The following is a 25,749-nucleotide window of genomic DNA, read 5'->3' on the forward strand; positions in this document are numbered from 1 at the left end:
GGTTGTGATAATAACTTAATAATATGCTGGGTGAGCTGGCACACATCTATTTTCCAGCACTAGAGAGCTGAAAACAAGAAGACCACAAGTTCAACTTCATCCTTGGCCACATAGTTAGTTCAAGGTCAACCTGGACCACTTGAGATGCTGTCATCATCATCGTTGTCGTCATCATCTCTGTGGGACTGTGATAGACAGCCTATTTTGGTTGAATGGGTCTTGCTCCAGTGACCCCGTAGAGAATTCTACAAGAGACAGAAAAGCGAGCCACATTCCCAGAGACAGGTGCCTAAAACCACAGAGCCCCCAACTCTATAATTCTGTGACTATCAGTCACACAGACAATGTCCCACGCTTCTGGCATTCTGGATAGACTCCACCCCCACAGTTACCTGACTATAGGCAGGTATGCTCCTCCCCACAGTTACCTGGCAACAAGGTAGCCCAGCCCACTATAAGAGGGGCTGCTTGGCCCCTTCTCACTCTCTTTAAGCCCTCACCTTTCTTAATCTCTAGCCCTCCTTCCCTCACTCTCCCTTCCCCCCTCTCTCCACGAGTCCAAGGTCAGTCTCTCTCTCTTTCTACCTTCTCTCTTTTTCACCACCTTTCTACAATAAAGCTCTAAAACTATAGACTGTCTCTGATCATCAAGGCCCACCGTGCTTGAATGATGGGATAGGCTTTCTCCTAATGAGCTGTGTCTAAACTCCTGCAGGAAGGCCTTCCTGTGATCCAGCCGTGGACCTGACAAAGGACTCTCGCCTGCATGGGAACCATCCCCCTGCTCTCTCCTCCCTTCGGTCCCCGGGGCTCAATACTGCGCCAGGTGGGGGAAGGGGGGAGCGGCTATTCTGTTCTCAGCTTCTCCACCATATCCAGCATGGGATGGCAGAGGCTGGGAACCTAGTACCTAGGGCTGCCCCTGTCGCCGAGTGGGGGTAAGTGGCTTCAAACAGCCAGACACCCACCCGGGGCCATGTGGAAAGCGTGTGGCAGTCTTGCGCATCTGCCCACCCAGAACACTGGAACTCTAGTGGGGCGTAGGTTTGGCAAGATGTGGGTTTTCTCCCATCCCCTTTATTACCCCGGCACCCACTGCCCTGAAATCAACATCATCATCACCACCATCATTGTCATAATGATAGTTTAATACATCTTTCGTACCTTGACTCGTTCCTACTTCCTCTCACACACCCTTTTCTACCTTCTTCCACATTCCCTCTTCCACTCAACATCTCTGCTTCTTTTATCAACTTGATCTTCTCTATGGAATTGCAAGTAGTAAAGCAGATTTGGAGAGCAGGAAGTTAATTTTCACAAATAAACTATATTTCTTAGGTTGGGTTTTACTGTTGTGAAGAGACACCATGACCAAGGCAACTCTAGTAAAGGTTTCCAGGAGAAGTTGTGGCCCAGATTAAAGGTGTGTACTACCATGCCTGGATCTGGGACTTGCTTTATCCCAGGCTGACCTTGAACTCAGAGATATCCTTGCCTCAGTCTCCTGGGATTAAAGGCGTGTACTACCTTGCCTGGATCTAAGCTTTCATGACCACTAAGTCTCAAGATCTCCATGCCAAGATCCGGGTCAGAAACTTGTGTCTCCCAGCCTCAAGATCTGAATCACAGGTGAGCTCTCCAATTCTGGATTGTAGTTCATTCTAGATATAGTCAAGATGACAACCAGGAATAGCCATTACACTACATTTTAATAGTTAAATCTGGCAACACTGACCCTAGGGAGTTCTCTGCTACTTAATCATTCTTGTTTGTTCAGGTCACAAGGATTTTGGTGAGATTTGGGTTGTGAATCTGTAGGTCTGGGTGGGGTGAGGAATCCATGTTCCTATTCATGGCCCAGATGCTGCTGGCTCAAGGACCACCCTAAATGTAGCAAAACTCTAAAGTAGGCATTGCTCGGTGAGAGCAACGTATGCAGCCTAAATTTCCTAGTAGTCACATTGAAAAAAAAGTAAAAATGAATGGGAAATTAATTTTAATGATAATGCTACCATTAATAGTTTTAAGATTTCTTTTTTTAAAAAAAGAATAATTTGTTTATTTTATGTATGTAAGTACACTGTAGCTGTCTTCAGACACATCAGGAGAGGGCATCAGATCTCATTACAGATGGTTGTGAGCTACCATGTGAGCTACCATGTGGTTGCTGGGACTTGAACTCAGGACCTCTGGAAAAGAAATCAGTGTTCTTAACTTCTGTGCCATCTTTCCAGCCTGTTTTAAGATTTCTTAATGCGATATCTGACGTTCTTTGCGGCCTAGGCTGTAAAAGCTGGTGTGAAATCTACATACATAACAATTCTCAATTCAGATTTATCAGATTCCAGGCGTTGAGTAGCTACCCTTGCCAAGTAGCCACTCTATTGGAGACATAGAGCATCTCCAACTGCCAGAGCAGCTCCTTGAAGTCTTCTATGGTATCAATGACACTGCTTGTTCCTCAGAACCCAGTGGGTAGACGTAACCCCAAGACCAACCCCCATTGTCTGCCCTCACTGGTCCTGGGAATGAGAACAAAGTGTAGTGTCATAAGAATCATTCATGGGACTGTGTTTGGGTATCATTCAAACCCATGCACACAAAACTTAAATCAAGGATTATAAGTCTTGATGATCCTAACATTTTACCATATCACCCTTTTCATTGTGGGAATATTCTCCTACTTGGTTAAGAATATTAAAAGCAGAATAATTAATACCTAGTAGCTTTCACAAAGCTTAGAATAGAAGTCTCACGTCTGAAGCGATTGTCTGAGAATAGCTCATCGTGTGACTTTGCAGGAGAAAGACAGTAGAAAAATGTTAATTGGCTACCTCACTGGCTGAACACACTCGGGAATGGCCCTGCCTGGTGTTATTCCTGCCTCTCAGATTGCTTGGGAGTCTTTGTCAAGGACATGTAAAGTTGAGATTTTACCCCACTTGCAGCTGACAGATTAGTCTTCCCATCTCAGAGCCGGTGGCAGACAGCACAAGACTCGTAGGTGAAAGACAATGACCTAATGACTCATCACCCAGCAACTCCTATATACCTGGGTTAGTGTCTTTTTTTTTTAATTTATTTATTTATTATATGTAAGTACACTGTAGCTGTCTTCAGACACTCCAGAAGAGGGAGTCAGATCTCATTATGGATGGTTGTGGGCCACCATGTGGTTGCTGGGATTTGAACTCCGGACCTTTGGAAGAGCAGTCGGGTGCTCTTACCCACTGAGCCATCTCACCAGCCCTGGGTTAGTGTCTTAACTGAATAGACTTGGGACCTGGGATGTAGTTGGAGGAGGGGGATCACCGGAGAGGGATCACCAAAGGATATATTCCAGGCAAGACTCTCCCTCACACAGTCTTGCTCTTCCACCACCTCTTGCTGACTGCTGTGAGATGAGAAGTCTCTGCTGCACTCATTCCACAGCTATGATGTCTGCCTCACTGGAGGCCTATGACAGTAGAGACAGTCACCCATGCCTGGAACGTCAGAGACCGTGAACCAAAAAGAAAGCTTCCCTGCCTCTTCTGCTTGGGTATAGTCACGTGATGAGAGCCTTACTAACTCCAGGAACCCTATCATGCATGGTGTTCAGGAAACTCACCTGCTCTTAATTCTGGAGGGAAAGTGTCTCTGTTTCCAACGTTCTGAACAAACCTGCCATTGGCTTCAAAAGGAGATGTATTCTCATGTTTCAAGGCTCCTCACTATAAAAACAGAAAATTCCAAGAGCAGAGACAAAGCAAGTAACTCACAACCCACGCAATTAATGTATGTAGAAACTTTCCCTCAACCGTCTCCAGGGGGAGCAGGAAGTCGTGTATCGGTGCTTAATTTTCTGATTTGTTGAATGTTACTAAGTTAATGTTAACTGGAATTTTCAGTATCAAAAATTCATCTCTCATACTCATATAGGACCATATAGAATTCTGTTCACAAAAGGAAAAAAAATACATCTAACTTAACTTACGAAGGATAGACAAATAGAAGTCTGTGTTTATCCAATGCGTTCAGGGGAGGGGCGATCCAGCAGTCAAATGGGAAATTAATGGTGATTAATGGTAATTCTCCTTGCATAGAGACTGAAAAGCCAAACCTACTTCCTACAAAGCCCAGAATACCCATCCCTCTATTCCTGCTTCTCTACCATATCAGCTACTTCACCTGACCATGTTTGTGGCACACAGGCTTGGACCCAAGCTCTTCTGTCCAATCAGGCCACATGCACCTCCTCTGTGGGGGTCAACTCAGCCTTCCTTGTAGCCAAACATCACAACGCACACTTCAATATTTACTGGTGTATATTGCTTCCTCATCAGAAAGCTTGCCCAGTGAAAACAGGGACTTTGACTAATTAACAAATATATACACAGAGTTCTAGTGGACATTCAATAAATGTCCTGAACTGTACTCAATGAGTGACTAGATGAATGAACCCATCAACAATCTCACATAAGGAATCCCTACCTCTTGCCATGTGGTTATGACTTCTAGAACCTGAATCTTAAACCACTTAGAGAATGAATTACCTTAAACATTCCATAGAATGTAGTTGACTAAAAACAGAATTGACATGTAAAACTACATGTAGCTATGAAAATGCCATTGTGAAATGCATTATTCTATATTCTAAAAAGTTAAAAACAAATAAAGAAACCCAGGTTATATTTGTCCCCCAGCAGAGCGCTATACAGTATGTACTTTCTGCTCTTTGTGTGCAGGGAGAGTGTGTAATTCTACATCAAGCTCAGAGTCTAACTGCCACTAAGGTTCTACTATCAATTTCCATCAAATCAACTTCTGATTTGATTGGAATCCGAATAGTAAATCTAAATCAAACAGCAACACGTGCGTCTAATTTAAATGTTAATGTTTCTCTCTTTAGGTTTCTCTCTCACTTCATGAAACATGGATCATGTCTAAGATTAGTGGCATACATCATTGCTCAAGTTAAACTGAGACAGGAGGCCTGCTCTTATGTACATTTGTCCACCTAGCAAACCCTGACTGGTACTGTGCCAGGAAAAAAAAAAAATCAAACCAAACCTGGTAATATGCATATATATAAACACATGACGACTGAGGCAAATACCCTTAAAAGGTGTGCACAGCAAACCCGTAATCTTCTTGAGGGCCACTTCTGCCCAGATTGACAAAAGAAAGGGACAGTGGCCATTATGACTAGAGACAAGAGGGTTCGATATAGGTGTCTGCTGTGTGCAGCATGCAAATAGCTTTACTAATGATACATTGGATGAGATGACAGAGACACGAGGCAGACGGGGAAGCTTGAGGCTCAGAGTAGACTCTGACTAGGGTCCTAGACAGGAAACCGCCTGTAGCAGCACTAAAGGACAGCTTTTACCAGATGATTGCAGGGGCCCCAAATCTAGAGACAGAAACCACTTTGCATTCACTGAAGCTAAGCTCACGATGAGGAACGTGCTGTGTGATGTACATGTCATGGCTTAGCATCTGTGACAAGAGTGTGGTGGTCTGTGTGTCAGAGTCAACCAACCCATTTCATTTCAAAGAGCACATTGTATGTGCTGTTTGCTAACAGATCTAAGATACTATTTTATCTATGTGTAAGGTGGAGTCAGGAGTTGAGATAGTGTCTCAGGTAGCACAGGCCGCCCAGGAACCTACCATGTAGCTGAGGCTGGACCTGAACTCCTCAAAACTCCACTGCCCTAGTCCTGGATTGTAACTATATGTTCAAGATATTATTTTCTGAATAATGAACACAAATTTGAAGATTTTAGGATAAAGCCACTGAGTAAATGATAAATATGCATAAGTGCACTTTATTCCATAGTAGGTGAACTGATAGCCCATCTTACTGGTCAGACAAACTCATTTGTAGTGGCTCATGATCAATGACTTCTGGGACCAGAAACAGAAGAAAGCAATTTTTTTTTAAACTAACAGAAAACAAAATTGTCATTTCTTTGTATGATAATAATGACATATTTTATATGACAATAAAATAATAAAAACCTAGAGCCCTCATTTGTTCGTTTCTCCCAGTCTTTCCTTTTCCCTCGGATTCTTTTTTCTTTAAAGAAGTTTGTTTCCCATAGAATCTTTTAGCCAGTGCCAATGACCTCTTGCTAATCTCAGAGGACCACATTTTTGCATATAATTACTTTGTAGCTTTATATTTCTATGTTGTGTCCACGTGTTCTTTGGACATAATTCTGAAATATTCCCGTGAGTCTTCATTTCACCGTGAAATTTAAAGGTCGAAAGAATCTCTTAGTACCCCTCCCATGCCTGTGGATCAGGTGGTTCCAAGCTGAATTCAAGGACACCACAGATCTGGTTCATCTATTCCGGGCCTAACCTCTCCAGGGAAGGACATTCGAAAACTTAATATTCCATAGCAGGAAGGGAAATTACCTTTCCGATAAAGGCCCCCACTGAAATTGAAGTCTATTTTCCTTTGTTTGGTTCTTGGCCAAGCAGGAGAACACCTGGGGGGTAAGTTTTAATGTGCATATTAAAAAGAGAGCTCCCTTCTGGGAATCTCACAAAGGGTATCAAAGAACAGCATTGCCAAGCCCCTGGGTCCTATAGAGGTTTAATTATAACAGGATTTTTTCAGATTAGGCCTGAATATTAGTTAGATTACATGGCAATGCAGATTTATTTCTTTAGCTTCTTCTTGGAATAGTTATGAGAATAATCGCTGCACCCAATGGCAGCTCAAACGAAAGGAAAAGAAATTCTATTCATTTTGTATAAAGAGAAAAATTATGTTTAATAATTTAATCAGGTAAAATGAAGCACTTGGCATTCATCAGCCTGCATTACGCGGAGCGTGTAATCAGGGGGCCCTCCCTTGCTTCTTTGGTGCTCTCACTTAAAGCTGTTATTTTAACTTGTCGCATTTCCATAGCAACTGCTACATCGCTTTTTATAGTTAAAGCACCCAGCGTCATTTCTAACTACATTAATGCTCCAATATTAATTGTCAGCGCTGCTAAAACCTTTGGCTCTTTTCCCCCAGAGCTACACCTTCTCCCCGGTGTGGTTGGCTTCACCCTTGAGCTAATTCTCACCACCTGATCTAATTTCTGAAAACCAAATCTTTCTTCTTAGTTGGGGAGACAAACATCTCAGAGAACTGACATAAAAATGTCGCTCCACACCCCTGTGTGCTAAAACAGACAAAGAGACAAAAAAGGGGACAAAGAGAGGAGCTGCAGAGGCTGAGACCCTCCCTCCCCCATCACTAAAAGACTCCAGAAAAGCTCAATGTGGACGCTGGAGAGAATGTAAGACCCAGATATGGCAGCCTGGGACGCCAGCACCACCGGGCTCTCAGCAGGAAGAGAGGCCTGCTGGGAAAGAATTGGAGTGTACAAGCCATGAGCAGCCTTGGCCCGAAAGGGAAAGCCAACTATGTCCCAAGGATTCTTCCTAAATTTACCACCGGTGTCAGCCATGCTGAGCTGCTTGTAGAATTGGAGAAACACGAAGATAACTGATCTCCTCCTGGCTGGAAATCATCAGGAACAAGAGAAGACTGTTCACTCCCTTTTTGCCACTTACCCACATGGCAGGAGCCACCAAATCAACTCCTTTGTTATCGGGTGTCTCTTGTTGTTTGTTTGCTTGTTTGCTTGTTTGCTTGCTTTTTGTATCTCTAATAACCCAGAGATGTTGGGCAGCAATCCCAATGAAAACACTTAAAACAACCACACCCACTTAGCTGTAGCTGTATTTACTTACAGCCTAGCAACCTATTTTCCATCTAGATTTAAATAACATTTATTTAACGTTCAGTGGATTTTTTTTCTAAAGCTGAAAATAAAATCTGCTTTAAAATTAATATGAAAACAAGCATATTTTGCTTAAGCAAGTTGCTTCTTCAAGCTCAGTGCCATCTTTGTAAAACTGAACTAATAATAGCACCTATCACACAGGTATAACTCTGATGGGTAAAAAACACCAAACAGCCCTCATAGACTGGGGGAGAGAATAGTGCCAGTGTAGGAAAGCCTCCGCTTTCCTTTGTCATAGAGACCTAATTTCAAGATCTTGCTCAGTTTTCAAGGTGGCTTTCTGCAGTTCTCAGTGGTCATTGCCATGGCTACCCCTCCCTCCTTGGCTCCCACAGCCATGCTTTCAGAACAGCCACAGAGGTTCTTTAGCTCAGATCTTGCCTCATACTTACCTGAAACCCTTCCATGGCCTTTGAGCACAGACCCAGATCAGACACAGCTGGGACTATTGACTTACTCAGATCTGCCTTCCTCCGCTCCTGGTAGCTCGATATCTATAGGTGGTGGAGACCCTCTTTCGAAGGGTCCACTCTTCAGTCTGTCCCCCACCTTCGCTTCTGAAGTGAGGTCTCAGGAAGCCCAGGCTAGCCTTCAGCTTGCTATGCTGCTGAGGTTCCTGGCATGAGCTAGGTATGGGCACAGGTTGTTTCAACTCTTTTATTGCCTTGCTTCAATACAGTAATGGCAATCTTTGCCTTAGAACTCACACTGAACAAATCATGTTTTATTTGTGGGTCTAAAAAAAATAAAAAGATTTTAAAAAGCAAAGAAAAACAAAAAGCAAAAGAATAACATAGTAATTAAGCCCACTACGGAAAGCATAGCATAATTAAACAACCAAACAGCTAATATTATATTTACTAAGGACATTTAATGCATAATTAAAGTCTTACAATATATATATGTACACATACACATACACACACAGATAGATAGATAGATAAATAGATAGATAGATAGATAGATAGATAGATCATATATCACATATGTGTCTAAAATGTAACAATGCAAAATGTAACAATGGACACATATTTGTCCCATCTAAATCTATAACTCTAAAAACTAATTTTGAGGACTGAGATAAATTGAGGGTTGGGCATAAGTTCCTAGAAAAATGACTCCCAAAAATTCCAAGTCAAGTCTGTGAGTAGTTTTATAGCAATAGAGAGCCTGACATTGAACTTAATCTTGCCAAAGGGAAAAACTGCCAGTCCATGTGACCTTACAGGATGATTTACTAAACTTTTAAGAAACAAATCAGGGGTGGTGGTGAGATGGATCAGCAGGTAAGAGCAGTGACTGCTCTTCTGAAGGTCCTCAGTTCAAATCCCAGCAACCACATGGTGGCTCACAACCATCTGTAATGAGATCTGACACCCTCTTCTGGAGTGTCTGAAGACAGCTACAGTGAACTCACATATAATAAATAAATAAATAATAACAAACAAACAAATCAGGGCTTCAGAGATGGTTCTGTGGTTAAGAGCACTTGCTGCTTTTTCAAGGACTGGAGTTGGGTTCCCGGCGTACACATGGTGGTGTTGTAACCCCCAAATTACTGATACTAGAGAGACTTCAGTGTTGTACAGTTTGCCTCTGCATTCCCCGCCAGAGACTCCCATCCTTCCCCCCCCACCCCCCCCAGACAGCTGGTTTCTGTGCTGTGTCCTCCCCCTCCCCTAACGTTAGAATGGTACCACCTCTATGTCCCCCCAAACCAACACTCCTCCTGATAACTCTTCAGGTTCCTGTCTTTGAGACTTTAGTAAAATAACAAGCTCAAGGGAGACCATGGAAAAGTAGAAAGTAAACAGAGGTCAGGTCACAGACCGTTATGACTGGCCATAAAATTAGTCCTTGAACAGACGCCCACTAACCACCCCCCACCTTCAGTTCTATTCCACCCTCTACTCCCCTTTTCCTTGAACATTCATACTATTCCTAACTATACTGTATATAAACCCAGTGTTTTCTGGACTCAGGGTCGCTTGCCAGCATTCATGCGGTTGAGTGCGAGGTGGTGAACCGAGTTCGAACTTGAAACAATAAAAAGACTCTTTTGCGAGTTGCATCGGACTTTGCAATTCTTGGGCTCATCTGGGTTTCCCGTGGACTCAGTGCACAACAGTGGTGGAGGTGCTGAGGACCCACCCACCTGTAACTGCAGCTCCAGGGAAGCTGGCACCCTTGCCTGGCCTCCAAAGGTACCTGCACTCATGTGTACATATACGGAGAAACACACATTCACATAAGTACAAGTGAAATAGATCTTAACATATTAACAAACCATCCATTGTGGGACCGTGAAAGGCAGCCTGTTTGGGTTGAGCGAGGCTTGCTCCGGAGACCCAGTAGAAAACTCTACAAGGGACGGGACAGTGAGCCACATTCCCAGAGACAGGTGCCTGACACCACAGAGCCCCCAACTCCATAATTCTGTGACTATCAGTCATGCAGACAAAGACCCAAGCCCCTGGCATTCTAGCTAGACTCCACCCTCGCAGTTACCTGACAATAGCCAGGTATGCTCTTCCCCACAGCTACCCTGCAACTGTAAGATAGCCCGGCCCACTATAAAAGGGGCTGCTTGGCCCATTCCTCTCTCTTAAGCTCTCATCTTTCTTACTCTCATCTCTAGCTTTCCTTCTCTCCCTCCTCACTTCTCTCCACATGGCCATGGCCAGCCCCTCTCTTTCTTTTACCTTCTCTCTTTCTCACTTCCTTTCTACAATAAAGCTCTAAAACCATAGACCATCTCTGCTCATCAAGGCCTGCTCTGCTTTAGTGATGGAATACGCTTTCCCCTAAAAAGCTGAGTCTAACCTCCCACTGGAAGGCCTTCCTGTGTTTAGCCAAGGACTGGACCAAGGATTCTTGCCCACGTGGAAACCACCCAGCGCCCCCTCTCCCCCAGCCCACTCCTCACTTCAGCTCCAGGGATGACAGAGCTGCCCCCTGGGGGCCCCACTTTGTTCTCAGCTCTCCTGAGACAGCTTCTGGGATGTGCAAGGCCGAGAACCTGTTATTTCTGGCTTCTGTGAGGCCCAGAGACCTCGGACTGCTTCTTCTCCACCCTCTGAGGACTTCGGTTCCATGGCTTCACACAGCCAGATGCCCACCCGGGACCATGTGGAGAGCTAGTGGCAGTCCTCCGTGTCTGCCTGCCCAGAGCACCGGAACTCTGGTGGGACTTGGGTTCTCTCCCACCCCCTTTATTCCCTCACGCCTGCTGCCCGACAATCCATGTTTTACCTGGACCCCTAAAGATGGAATAGGAGGTGCTTTCCCAATGAAGCTCAAGGCCAGCATGGTTCTTAAAGCCACAGTCAAAAATGATGCATGGCTCTTCAAGAAGTTATGGAATATACTACTTCTGTTTCTGGGATATGCTATTTATTTCCCTTGCTGGTTTATCTTCTTATTATGTATGCATAAAATTTATTTAAAGTATCAACTGAATACTAAGCCTCACTTTGGAACTAGTCTTTTTATTTTCAGATTTCTGTTTCAGTGCTTCGGATTGAACACAGGACCCTGTGCATGCGAGGGAAGTGCTCTATCACAGAGCTGCATCCCAGCTCTTTCAGATGTTTCTGATGGAGGTTCTTAGTTTTAAGTGATCGAATTCTTTTTCTTTACAAAAATACTCTTCTTCCCCCAAGCTCAAATAAATATCAATTTCTATTTTCTTATGAATTTTGTTGTAGATGTTTAAGCCTTTAAGCTATCTGGTGTTTCCGACACTATTGCTGATGCCAAGAAGCACTTGCTGACAGGATCAGTTATGGCTGAGCCCTGAGAGGTTCTACAAGCACCTGTCCAATAGAGACGCAGGTTCTCACGGGCAAACTCTGGACTGAGCCCCAATGAGGAAGGACTGAAGAAGCTGAAGGGGATTGCAACCCCATAGGAAGAACAATATCAACTAACAGGACCACCCAGAGCTCCCAGAGACTAAACCACCAACCAAAGAGCACACATGGAGGGACCCATGGCTCCAGCTGCATATGTAACAGAGGATGGCCATATCTGGCATCAATGGGAGAGAGGCCCTTGGTCCTGTGGAGGCTTCATGCCTCAGCGTAGGGGAACGCTAGAGTGGTGAGGCGGGAGTTGTGGAGGGGTAACCAGAAAAGGGAATATCATTTGATATGTAAACAAATAAAATTATTTATAAAAAAAAGATATTTGGGTGCCACGTGCTCTGGTTGAGTCAGCTTAAGCCGAGAGGCTTGAAAGTCACTCATGAGGCAAAGAGCTTCAAGGAAGCTCTCCTCCTGGAGTCTGGCGTTCCCTTTAACCCATACATTAATTTTCCATTCCCGCGTTTAATTTTAGTGTAAGACGGTGATCCATCTTATTAGAGAAATCATTTTTTAAAAATTATCTTTAAAGTACTTGATCAATTACATATATATTATATATTTTGAAATTATATATAATTATAACATATACTCAAATGTATTATATATTTATATATACAATATATAATATATTCAAATATGTATTATATATAACAATATAACATATATTTTTATTTAGACTTATAGATAGGACATAGAATATATATGACATTATATATGTATATATGATGCATATAATATATATTATATAATTATAAATTATATGTATTATATTAAATTAAATATATATGTATGCAACACACTGAGTATATAAATATAATCAACCATTTATTTGTGTGGGAGGATAACATTATGTTGCTTTTCATAGATCTCAGAGAAGTCTCCCACATATGGGGTGCCTGTTGTCTGCATTATCATGTTCATTTCACCAGAGAAAACTGAGATAGATATGCATATATTAGTAGTTAAAGCAAGCTATTTAATATATGCATCACCTATTAAGCCTACTGTGTGTGTGTTAAGTACCTTAAAATCTACTCTTAGCAACTTTCTTTTTTACTTTTTCTCCCTTCCTCTACCCCCTGGCTCCTGTGAGACAGGGTTTCTCTGTGTAGCCTTGGCTATCCTGGAACTTTCTCTAGAGAGCAGGTTGGACTCAAACTCTGCCTCCCAAATACTAGGATTAAAGATGCATATAACTCCTACGGTACAACTTTCAAATATATTTAGCATTATTAAACACAAACTCTTTATGTTATACAGTCCTTGACTTTCTTTTTTGATTTCTTGAATACCATTGTGGTTTTTTTTAATCCTTTGACAGACATCTCTTGGTACCTAGCACCTGGAAATTACCCTTCTGTTCTCAGCCTGTCTTAACTGTTTCAGACAATAATAAAGTTGCCATTGGGACATATAGAATCTCCTATTGCAGATTCATTGGTCTTTGGGAGAGAGAGAGAAAAATAATAGCCGGTCAGGTGGACTCCGGATCTTGGCAGTTATCCAGAGGTGGGGGAGGGAAAGTTGAGTAGTGGAAATCTATGAGCCGATGAATGGAGGCAGATGATTAGACTGTCATGGCGGTCAAGATTAGTTAGGATTTGGCTTGGGTCTAAAAAAGAGAGACGAAGAAAAGGAAAGAAAAGAAATTATGTTGTTGAGTTAGAATTCAGAAAGTGAACAGGCTTAGTTGAGAGACTGTGATCAGCTGTGTGGAATAAGGGACTCGGTTTATTTCAGAACACCTCTATTTAAAGAGATAGTTGTTTTCTTGTGTATCGCCAGGGCTGGCTTCTTTACAGGAGGCTCCTGGTCTTGTCTAGGCACAAGTGCTTGCTTTTCAAGTAAAAAGATCTTATCAAACAACCACTGACTAGGCAAATTGCAAAGGGGGTTACTGTCTGAGAGAATATCAGCAGAGTGGTCTTCATATGTCTCTGAGAGATCTCCAAAATAAAAGACACCTGTTGTCTACATCATCATGCCATTTGTCCAGAGGAAGCTGAAGTAGGTAAGCACATGTCCTCAGTGATGCTGAGGAAGAGGCTGGCCAAGTGGTTCTTTTCAGTTTCTTCCCCTGATGTCAAGCACTCCTTAAAGCCACGTGCTGGTCTCTTTCTAAGGTTTCACACAGAGCCACAGTTTTCAATATCTGTTCAATATCGTTGTGGAACTTAGGACCTTGGGGGGGGGGGGGCGGGGTTCAAGACAGGGTTTCTCGGTGTAGCCCTGGCTGTCCTGGAACTCACTTTGTAGACTGCCTGCCTCTGCCTCCCAAGTGCTGGTATTAAAGGTGTGCACCACCACTGCCCAGCTGGAACTTAGGTCTTCTTATCTACTTCACATCCCTGGGTGCAAAACTGAACGCATGCAGAACAGAGTATGTACTTTTCCCTTAAAAAATATGCTCTTCCAAACTGGGTGTGGCTGTGGTGGTTCCTACCTGTAATTACAGCACTCAGGAAACTGAGGCAGGACAATCAGTTCACGGCCAGCCTGTACTGCAGAAAGCCAGGCCTTGAAAATAGATAGATAGATAGATAGATAGATAGATAGATAGATAGATAGATAGAAGCAACAACAAAAAAAAACCTTTGCAGCACTTTACACTTAATAACACAATTGCTCAAGTCAAAAATCAAGGGGGAAGCAGTTAATTCATGATCACACAAAAGCCATTTTTCCTCATTTTTAAAGGAATACGAGACTATTTATTCTGGAGCCATTTTAAATGGCCATGGCCTGGGAACACAGATTTAGGAAATTCTATGTTCCACGGATGAAGCGATTCCATGAAGTTGTTATTGTTTTAACAAAAGACTCATATATCAAGGCAGGTTTAAAAGAGATTGGTGGGTACACCTGAGAGGTAGATCCATCAAGATGAGGAAGATTTTTAGAGGCCCAAGCCCCTGTATGGCGATATTCTTTGTTTTTGGATCAGTGGAAGCTAGTAGCCTGCTAAGTTAATAGACTCCAATAGGTTTTACATCACAATGTGAGTTCTAGGACAGAGTAGGCAAGGAAAGGCTGTTCAGAGGGCTAAACTGAGCGCAAGATAAGGTACTAACTAGCCTTTGGAGCTACAACATTCCAATCTCTCCAGCCTCTACAGACACATTCTTTTCAGGAGTTTTCCTTCCTACTCAAGATCCAGGCCTCAAAAATCCTGTTGATTCTACTGCAAAACTGTAAAACCAATCCAGGAAGGTCAGCACCTCCCCTGAGCGTCCAAGCCACACTCACCTCCTGCTTTTACAATCACACCTTCCTAAATGCTTCCCAGACTCATCTGTTTTTGTCTCTTTACAACTAATCTCAGATAAATGCAAAGTATTCTTAAAGAATCCCCCAGCTTAGTGAGAGCACTGACTGCTCTTCTGAAGGTCCCGAGTTCAAATCCCAGCAACCACATGGTGGCTCACAACCACCCGTAATGAGATCTGATGCCCTCTTCTGGAGTGTTAGAAGACAGCTACAGTGTACTTATGTATAATAATAAATAAATCTTTGGGCCTGAGAGAGCAGGGACTGAGCAAATGGAGTTGACCCAAGCAAGCAGGGCCGACCGGGGAGCAGAGGTCCTAAAATTCAATTCCCAACAACCACATGAAGGCTCACATCCATCTGTAGAGCTACAGTGTACTTACATACATAAAATAAACAGATCTAAAAAAAAAAAAAAAAAAAAAAAAAGAATCCCCAGCTTAAATCTAAAGATTTAATATCAGAGGAGAGTTTCAGAAGGCTTTACTGCGGTAAAGTTCTGTTTGTTTGGTTTGTTTGGTTGTTTGGTTGTTTTTGAGACAGGGTTTCTCTGTGTAGCCCTGGCTGTCCTGGAACTCACTCTGTAGACCAGGCTGGCTTCAAACTCAGGAATTCACCTGCCTCTGCCTCTCAAGTGCTGGGATTAAAGGCATGCACCACCATGCCCAGCTGTAAAGTTCTGTAATGCCCAGGCTTTCAGAACCACTGTTGCTTTTTTTTTTTAATCTCTCAGTTCAATTGACAAGAGAACCACCTTTCACTTCTGGAAGGCTGTATCCTATGCTAAATATAGGCTCCCAGCTCAAATGTAACCTACAGGGATACCTTCTTAAAGTCCACCCCTTCACTAAAAAGCTTCATTTTTCTATAACATTTGTCAGTGTGTAAAGATATTTTTTTATATTTATAGGCTCTGTCCCTTTACCTAGAATATAAACTTAACGAGAAAAATCTTCGTTCTCTTAACTGCCAAATATCCAGTGCAAAGACATTAAAATTTTCATTTTTATGTGACTCAACATCCCAGAAAAACTACAGGAAAGATTCGGGTTGTAAAGGTACTAGAATTAAGCAAGGACGCACAACCAACAAATGTCAGCTCACTGTTTAAAGCTCAAGTCTGGCTAGAAACAACAACAACAAAAATAATCGATTTTTCATCACTGAATCATTGCCTCACTAAAATTTACAATTTACTGACGCTGGGAACCTCCTACTCCGTCCAGCCCCACCCCGCTCCGCCCTTTCCGAATTAGCACCGCCCAGCCCTGGGCCTGAGGTGTGGGGGGGTGGGGGGGTGGGTTGAGGGAGTTGCAGAGGACGCCTGCGCAGTGAGCAGTTAGCGCAAAGATTTCTGGGATTGGTAGTCCGTATTCCTCTAGCCTTGTCATTTGCCTGAAAAGGAAATAACAGCGTAAATGAAATTGCTTTGGATTTGATACATATTAAACAAAACTCTGTGTCTCACAAAAGTGGAGGCACTGAATCGTTTCCTCCACCCACACACTCCCCGGTACAGGCGCCGCTTGGACAGCCGCACGGGGCCTTCGGCTGGGCGGGGCTTCCCGCAATGCCTTGTGGGTCCTTCCTGCACCTCCTCTCTCTTTCTCTTGGGCCCGTGGCGCCGGCAAGATGGGTGAGCTGTGCGGGGCTGGGCTGAGGGGCCGCCGCAGGGCTCTAGAGCTCGGGATACGGCCTATCGTGGGGAGATAGAGCGGAGAGTAGGGCTGTAACCGGGCGGAGGTCGGGAGAAGGGGCGCCGTCCCGCGGGCACGTGGCCATACGGAAGAGTTCCTGCGGCCTTCGGGCGGCCTTGCCGGGACCCATTACCCTGGAAATTTAAGTAAGCGTAAAGGCCCCAGCCTGGGTTTGTGTGCAGCTCCGAGTTAGGGGATTTCGAGGGTAATTGGCCCACGTGCTAAGAGGAGCCACAGGTCTCTGGCGCAAACGTCCCTTCTGCTGAAGCTCGTGTGCGGAAGCGCGGGCTCGGTTTGCGGAGCATTCAGTGATGTGTGTTTTTTAGGCAAGTGTCGTGGTCTCCGAACTGCCCGGAAGCTCCGCAGTCACCGACGGGACCAGAAGTGGCATGACAAACAGTACAAGAAAGCCCACTTGGGCACAGCCCTGAAGGCCAATCCGTTTGGGGGTGCCTCTCATGCAAAGGGAATTGTGCTGGAAAAAGTGTAAGTCAAAAGCTGCGCGCTAGAAGCGATGGTTTACCGTAGTTGAGAACGAAGTAGTTCTTCAAAAGTCGCAAAAGATCCTGAGCCTGCGTTGGTTGGGGTTTTTATAAGGAAAAAATGGGAAATGTGCTTGTTTATGTTCGGCCAGGGATGAGATTACTAAAGTTTTTAATTTCGGCTGTAGTCTGGAAGGAATGGAAGAAGTAAAAGTAATATAGTACATACTAAAGCATACATTGAACAGTTGGGGGGGGGGCTATACCTTAAGCAGCTGGTACATTCTTAGTATCTTTTTGGAGTTGAGAAAATTCCTTTTCTGGCATGTTTCTGGTGCATTGGCTTTTTAGAGTGATGATTTTTTTTTTTTGTGTGTGGCGTTCACAAATTTCGCAACAAGAGTTTGAATCCTCATTTTTACCACTCCAGTGGCGCTAAAGTTCGATTTTGCCTGTAAAAACTTCATTAAAATAGTGGCATCTGCAGGATTTGAGACTGGATTGACTAGGAGCTGCTTCTACTTTTATTCTTAATCGAATTTTAAAAACCTTACTGACTTCACATGTGCCATTGATATTGCAGAGGGGTTGAGGCCAAACAGCCAAATTCTGCCATCAGGAAGTGCGTCAGGGTGCAGCTCATTAAGAACGGGAAGAAGATCACAGCGTTCGTGCCCAATGATGGCTGCCTGAACTTCATTGAGGTGACTTATTTTATTTCTTTTAATATTTAATTTGCCAGGTGGGTATTTTAATTGCCACTGATACCTAAAATGGCCTTTATTTTATTTCAGGAAAATGATGAAGTTCTGGTTGCTGGATTTGGTCGAAAAGGTCATGCTGTAGGTGATATTCCTGGAGTCCGCTTTAAGGTGGTTAAAGTAGCCAATGTTTCTCTGTTGGCTCTATACAAAGGCAAGAAAGAAAGGCCAAGATCATAAAATTTGACAATGGAAACACAGTAATAAATTTTCATATTCTGAAAAAATATTTTGTGTCTTACTTCCTGCCCTGAAACTCCAAAAATATTTTACCAGTTTTAGGAGACAGCTACTAAAATACTTTGTAACTGTTACAGCTACAGTATAGAAATAACACTGCAATAAGTGGACACTGTCAACATGTGCAGTATTCTAAATGTGCCTTGAATTTCTATTGTTCCTTGGCAATTGTCAAGTTTAATAAAGTGTCATAGAGGTCTTTAATTGACCTGGTCTATAGGATAATTTTCGGTGATTGTGGAGAACTTAGTATGCAGAATTCTAGAGGGTAAGGCTATAGTAATCCCAGTATTTGGGAGCAAGGGGCAGGAAGAATGCTTTGGGTGTGTGGGAGGGGTGTAATTTGTGTGCTTAGTTGTGGAGAGCTTGGGCTAAAGTAAACTGGGGGGCACAGGGAAAGGTTTGAGCAAGGAAGAATGCATACCTTAAAATTGGTAATTTTTACCTCAAAGGTATACAGTGAAAGGGGCTGCTGAGAGCTCAAGAGTAAAGCACTTGCAAGCTGCAGGACCCGAGCTCAGATGACCTTCCTCAGTAAATGAAGGAGACACCCTGTATCCCGCTTTGCTCTTGCTACTTGAGTCTATTGTCTTGCACCTAATTGGTTCAAAGCATTCTTTAATCTCTGCAAACCTTGCCCTCACAGGGGTTATATTTTCAAGGGAAGATCACAAATCACAGCTGGGCGTGGTGGCGTACACCTTTAATTTATTCCAGCACTTGGGAGGCAGAGGCAGGTGAATTTCTTGAGTTCGAGGCCAGCCTGATTGGCAGAGTGAGTTCCAGGACAGCCAGGGCTACACAAAGAAACCCTGTCTCAAAAAAAAAAAAATCACAGATTGTATCAGCACTAGAGTAGACCCAAGTCTGGCTACAGATTTCATACAATGCTTCCTAGCAGGTCAGCTGAGGTATCCACAGGTTTTCAGCCTTAATTTCACCCAACATGAAGCTTGTTTCCAAGCCTTTTCTCAAGGAAGCTGTGACACAGGCTCACACCTTTAATCCCATCAGGTAGTCCGGTTTGACTTCAAGGCCATCGAGGATCACAGTGAAGCCATCCTAAAAAATAGTCTGAGAAAGAAATGACAGTTTCTGCCACTCTTTGAGAATGGAGGAAAACATTGTAAAATGTATGGAAGAACTAGGATAGTTTCATAAGGGTAACTTGATTTTTAAAACAATTTATAGCTGCAGTATCAAGGCAAAAATGAGTGGCAAAATTATAGTTTGTAAATGAGGACAAGATGAGTCAAGAAACCAAAGCATCTTTAACCTGCATTAAGGTAAGGTTCTTAGATGCTCCTTCAAAAGCATGTTTTATAAAAAAGATGGCTTGTGGGCCATCAAACTTTTTGTTGTATTTTATTCTGGGTCAAGTTTCTAAACTAGTTTTCTGAAGATCTTACTAAAATTAAAAGGCAACAAATATTTTCAAGTCACATACTCAAAGGATTTGTATCTACTTCCTAAATTCAGAAGTAAAACAGTCCTGTTAAAGTCAAGCAGATTATAATCTATAGGGAACTTGCAAACGTGAGGCAACTGGATCTTCCATCTGCTTTTGAGATTGGCAATTTTGTATGAAGTTATACAGTACAAATAGATCTAAGCCATTAAATTTCCAGGTAGCTATGTGATAGCCAAGAACTAGAAATCTACGGGTGGCTAGCTTGTGGTATATTCAAAAATGAGGTACTATTTAGCTATAAAACTATTGTTAGGACTGGAGAAACAGTGGTTAATGTGTACCGCTTGGACAGAACACAACCATAACCGCAGATCTAAGATATCGGAAACCCTTTTCTGTCCACTACAGGCACCTCTCACTCGTGCTCACATCATCACACAGACACGTGCCTGTGGTTTTAAGTAAGATAATGAAATTGGTATAATGTAGCAACTCAGAAGTACAAGTGGATTGAATATTCTTGGCCCATAGGGAGTGGGACTGTTACCAATAAGATCCAATAAGAAGTACCAACTGTAGGTCCTTTACTATTGGCTGTGCTGGCTAGTTTCATAGCAACTTGTCATCAGCTAGAGTCATTTGTGTGTTCATTATGTATTTTACACACATTTATATACTTAATATATTCCCATTATACTACTTTTCCTTTTGCCCATAGTGTGTGTACACTCATCAGGCAGGATTTTTGATCTAGTTTTCTCCTACAGATGGATTTTATATGAGTACCTCAGCACTGTGTGCTCTTCTAGACATCCTAAGTTCAATTCCCAGCAACCACGTGATGGCTCAAAACCATTTATAATGTGGTCTGATAGTCTTGAATGCATGTGTGTATGCAGATAAAGCATTCGTATACAAATACAAATATGTACGAGGCTGAAGAGATGGCTCAGTGGTTAAGACTTAGCTTCTCTTTCAGAGGATCTGAGTTCACTTCCCAGCAACCACCTGATGGCTCACAGCCATCTGTCATGTGATCAGAAGCCCTCTTCTGGGGTGTCTGAAGACGGCAACACTGTACTCCTACATACAATAGATAAATTTTAAAAAGATCTTTTACTGTGTAGGATTATTTGGCCTGAATGTATGCATGTACACCATGTGTGTGCAGTGCTCATGCAAACCAGAAACGTTGGATCCCCTAGAACTGGAGTATATTAGTTATATTTCTATTGTGGTAAAGATCAAGAGGAACATGGGGAGCAAAGGGTTTATCAGTCCATCCCTGAGAGAGATCAGAACAGAAACAGGTATAAGCCATGCAGGGGTTCTACTTACTGTGTCAGTCATTCTGTTTTCTCATACAAGACCACCAGCCCAGGTTGGCACCACCCACAAGGGCTGGTCCCTCCCACATCATCAATCAAAAAAAATGATCCACATGTTTGCCTACAAGCCAATCTTTATGTAGGTGTTTTCTCAATTGTGTTCCCTATCTTAGATAATTCTAGCTATGTCAAGGTGACAACCAACCAGGTCATGGAGTTATATCTAGCTGTGAACCTCTATGGGGTTGCTGATAACCAAACCTGGGTCCTCTGCAACAGCAAGTGTTCTTAACAGCTGAGCCCATCCCTCCAGCTCCCTAGTCGTCCACTCAGTCACAGCTGAGGACAGTGGGGTTTTATACTGTTTATGAAACATCCCACAGTGGTGAGGTTCTGTGGGTAAATGATTCTCTTAGTCTGTTTTGCTTTGCTGTGCAAAACACCAGAGACACCTTATAAAGAAGAGCAGCTTATTCAGCTCAAGAGCATGACGCCAGCATTTGTTTAGCTTTGGTGAGGGTGTCACGGTGGATGCCATCTCTACAGAGGGAGTACAGGCAGCTGAGAGATTCAGAGCAGTTAATGGGTCTACGTACAACAATATATTTTTATGAAAACTAGCCTCTAATGTCCTGCCTGATCATTCCTGTGTGAAAGCAATAATCCATTCCTACAGGTGGAGTCATCTGACATAATTACTAGGTCTGTGGTGGTTTGGATAAGAAAAGCCACCATAGGCACATATGTTTGAATTCTTTTTTGTTGTTGTTGTTGTTGTTGTTTTTGTTTTGTTTTGTTTTTTTGTTTTGTTTTGTTTTGTTTTGAGACAGGGTTTCTCTGTATAGCCCTGGCTGTCCTGGAACTCACTTTGTAGACCGGCTGGCCTCGAACTCAAGAAATCCACCTGCCTCTGCCTCCCGAGTGCTGGGATTAAAGGCGTGCGCCACCACGCCCGGCTATGTCTGAATTCTTAGTTACCAGGGAGTGGCAGTACTTGGAGGGATTAGGAAGTGTCCCTTATTGGAGGAAGTGTGTCACGGGGGGGGGGGGGGGGGATGTGGGGAGGGGGTGTGGGGAGGGGGGCGTGGGGTGGGGTAAACTTTGAGGTTTCAAAAGCCCAAGCCAGGTCGAGGGGCCCTCTCCCTTCTTCCTGTGGATCCAGATATAGAACTTTCACTTACATTCTCTAACATGTTCTGCCTGAGGGCTGCATACTCCTGCCATGATGAAAATGGACTAAATCGCTGAAACCGTAAGCCAGCCCCAGTTGAATGCTTTCTTCTATAAGAGTTGCTATGGTCATGGTGGTCTCTTCACAGCAACAGAACCTAGACCAAGATAGTTCCACCTTAACACCCTCAACACTACCACATTAGGAACCAATTTCTTCCCAGCCCCTGAATAACCCTGTGGGGAACAGACCATGTCACCGATCCTTCCTATGGAACCTGTAAACTGCACCTGTCCATTTTGCTTTGGTTGTATTTGCTGGCTTGATTACAGCCTTTGGCCCAAAGACTCTGGTAAATTTACAATCCAACATGGGTTTGAAGCCCACCATCAGGGATAAAGGAAGAGGTCAAAACTCCAAAGTTTAGGGATTGCAATGTTCAACGATTGAAAATGGAGCAAAAAAAAATTTAATAATCAATGGACAAGGTCAAAGAAAAATGTCTGTATCCATAGAAAGAAATGCCACAATGTTTATAATTTGCGTTAAGGACCTGGAACAAGTGAAGAACTAGATGAAGCACACACACCACCATCTAGGTGTGCTCATTCTGGCTTTTAGGTATGGGAGGGATCACACCAGTCTCCATTTGTATGCTTTAAAAGTTCCATAATTTAGAATTTTCCATACATTCTGACTGGGTAGCCACAACACTAGCCGTACAAGAACATCTGTATAGCTGCAGAGTATGTGGACCATCAGTAAAATAAAGACCTGGGGACAGTCAAGTGACAACTGCCGGTAGTACATTTATTTATGTTCTTTGCTTGAGGTAGAGTTTTGATAGCTGGGCCTACCTGGCTTGGCAGTCATTATGTAGCCCAGTGTGCCCTTGGACTCATGGCAATCCTTCTGCCTCAGCCTCTTAAGTGCTGGGATTATAGGCACTGGTAGCCTCACCTTTGTAGATTAAAAACTCACTGACTGTGTCCTAATGGCTACTTTTTTAATGTTATCGTCCTTCAGCCTCTGAACAAATTTCTCTCCATTCTATAAGCCTACATCCTCTGGCTCTGTAATTACCGATGAAATTCAAGTCTGCAACAGATACTCATTGAGTGTGCTTCACCAAACACTACAGATCTGTTTAACGGTGGTTTCCTGTTAACACGTCTCGCTGCCTTTGCTAGCATTCTTCTTTGTAACTAGGAATGGCTTCAGGACATATAACACTTTTAAAGAAATCCAAGAAAGTGTCACAGAGCTAAAGGTTTATTATCATATCGATTGATTTGAACACAGAACACATGTGGGGTTGGGCTCAGTTTTAATACTTTACAAAAAGAGGACTAACTCTGAAGGCACGGGCAACAAGACCACTAGATGTCGCTGCTGACAACATCAAAGGAAAAGCAAGGCCTGTGATACTGTTTTAAAGATCACGACCAAACTGAGGACTAAAAAGCAAAACCATTTATTGATACACCCTATAAAATCCTGAGGCAGAACATGAGCATGTTATCTTACACATGTAATCCAAGCACTCTGGAGGCTGAGGCAGGAGAATTACCACGGTTTTGAGGTCAGCCTAGGTTACACATAATTTTGAGGCCTCCTTGAGCTACAGTGTGAGACCCTGTATTAAAAACAAAAAGTTAGATGTAAAGTAAAATAAAATCATGTTACAGTCCACAGACCCCGAGAGGCTAAGTAACAAGGAGGATTCAAGGGGGTCGGAAAGGAACGAAAGGATTTCCCTGGGAAGGGGAAATAGAACAGATTTCACAGGATGACTGGGTGTGGGAGGGGTTGGAAACAGGAGAGATGAAGGGGAGAAAATACTGGGGGACATTTTAGGGAGAGGTGGAAACCCAGTGCAATAAAAGCTCCATGGAATTTACCAGAGTAACCCTACCAAGACTCCAAGTAATGAAGGACACGGGGCCGGAACCAGCACTCTTCTGTAACCAGGCACGACCTCAAGAGGAGGGACAGGGAAACCAGTCCAGCCATACAACCTCTGACCTACAGTTTATTCTGCCTAGAGAGAGTTCTAGGACTCTGGAGCCTAGCGAATTCATCATCGAAGAGACCAGAGGGACTTCATCCAGCAACTGATGGCAGATGCAGAGTCCCAGACTCAAACATTAGGCTGAGCACAAGGAGTCCTGTGGAGAAGGAAAAGATTGGAGGAGCCAGAGAGGTCAGGGACACCAAGAGAACACAGCCCACAGATTCAGCTGATTAGGACTGATGGGTGCTCACAAAGCTCAGGGAGCCCGGTCTGTCAAAGGTCCTCTGCATATATGCTATGGCAGAGTAGCTTGATGTTCCTGCGGGAATCCTAAGAGTGAGAGCTGGGGCTGTCCCTACCTCTAGGGCCCCTTTCTTCCTACAGGGTTGTCTTGTCCAACTTTGATGTGCTTGGTCTCCTTGTAGCTTGTTAGGCCACGTTTGGTTGAAGTCTGCTCTTTTCTGAGGGGAGGCAGAGGGTGGAGGGAGTGAATCTCAGAGAGAAGAGGTGTGTGGGAGGGCACTGGGGGAAGGGGAAACTGTGGTCAAGATGTAATAAATGAGAGAAAACAAAACAGAAAACCAAACCCTCAAACCCAGAGGGGCAGTTTCAGACTAGTGTCCATGAGAATAGCCAAGGCTATGGGCATAAGAATATTTAACTACAGCCGAAGTCCTCCTGCGAAAGTGACATTAACTCACTGGCCAACAGAGTACCCAAGCCATGACATAGTCTTTGAAGTGGAAAGAACTAATGTGCCCGTTCACTTTTAGATCTCTGCTCCTTGAAGTTAGAAATCTGTCTGGATCACAAACCAGCTCATACCTACCCTACCTCCACAGACACATACATGTACATCCTATGAAGATTTTATACATATTTCTACACAGACTGCATGTACAGCCATGCTGCTGGAAGACAGCTCTGTCAGGTGACAAAACCACATACATGACTTAGCCTCATGTGCGGCAGGCCGTGCATCTCCTTATGATTCTCATACCTAACAATGCTTTGGGGTTTTTTTTTTTTTTTTTTTTTTTGAGAACAAATACACATCCCACCATTGAGGACAAAAGACTGACCCAAAGCAGAGTTCAAAAATAACAACACGTTTACTATGTGAAGTACATTTGATATGTTCCTTTGAATGTGGTCTTTATTTTTAAAATGACTATCACCAGAAGCCAGAGATGAGGAACCCAACCTTACTGCTCTTAACAGCCTCTGCTCTTCCCACTGGCCAGAGAACAAACACCATCTCCATTGAGGCCTGGGGCCTCCTTGGTCCATCCGAGAGGATGAGAGGCCAAAGGTGGTGCCTCCTCCTCCTCCTCCTCCTCCTCCTTCTCTTGATAGAGTCTTACCATATAGTCCTAGCCAGTAATATGCCATGTAAATCAGATGGTCTCCAACTCAGAGATCCTCCAGCTCTGCCTACTGAGTGCTAGAAGACTCCTCCTTTTTTTAATTGAAAAAAAATGTTGTTCATACAATATATTCAGATCATGCTTTCCCCCTCCCTGGACTACTCCCCCCACAACTCCATGTCCCCCTTTCTCTCTCCCAATAGATTTGTCAACTTTAGTTTCTGTTTTCACATATTGAGTTTATTTTTGTTGGGAATCTCTGGGAATTAATGGCATGCATCATTATGCCAGACCCCCAAAGAGTGTCCGAACCTTCAATAACTTACCATGAACAAGAATCAATGAGAAG

General features: G+C 43.4%; 1 protein-coding gene and 1 long non-coding RNA gene across 2 annotated transcripts; one reads left to right on the forward strand and one right to left on the reverse strand.

Annotated features, from left to right (window-relative positions):
• Positions 1–16,487: 16,487 nt before the first annotated feature.
• On the forward strand, positions 16,488–18,098 carry Rps23 (ribosomal protein S23). The gene is made up of 4 exons (NM_024175.3): positions 16,488–16,565; positions 16,953–17,112; positions 17,692–17,812; positions 17,903–18,098. Exons 1-4 carry the CDS (start codon positions 16,562–16,564, stop codon positions 18,047–18,049), a joined length of 432 nt encoding a protein of 143 aa, NP_077137.1. The 5' UTR covers positions 16,488–16,561; the 3' UTR covers positions 18,050–18,098.
• Positions 18,099–23,275: 5,177 nt separating this feature from the next.
• Positions 23,276–25,047, reverse strand: Gm46434. Its single transcript, XR_001781017.1, has 2 exons — positions 24,393–25,047; positions 23,276–24,187 (listed from the first exon to the last, which is right to left on the reverse strand). It is a non-coding gene; the product is annotated as a predicted gene, 46434 (long non-coding RNA).
• Positions 25,048–25,749: the final 702 nt, after the last annotated feature.

This window comes from Mus musculus, chromosome 13 (assembly GCF_000001635.26).
Source record: "Mus musculus strain C57BL/6J chromosome 13, GRCm38.p6 C57BL/6J".
NCBI lineage: Eukaryota > Metazoa > Chordata > Mammalia > Rodentia > Muridae > Mus > Mus musculus.

What these genes read in the sequence shown, in the direction of transcription:
- Rps23 (NM_024175.3), top strand. An exon ending in GGAATTGTGCTGGAAAAAGT is followed by an intron (nt 17,113 to 17,691) that starts GTAAGTCAAAAG and finishes TTGATATTGCAG; the next exon opens with AGGGGTTGAGGCCAAACAGC. An exon ending in GCTGCCTGAACTTCATTGAG is followed by an intron (nt 17,813 to 17,902) that starts GTGACTTATTTT and finishes ATTTTATTTCAG; the next exon opens with GAAAATGATGAAGTTCTGGT.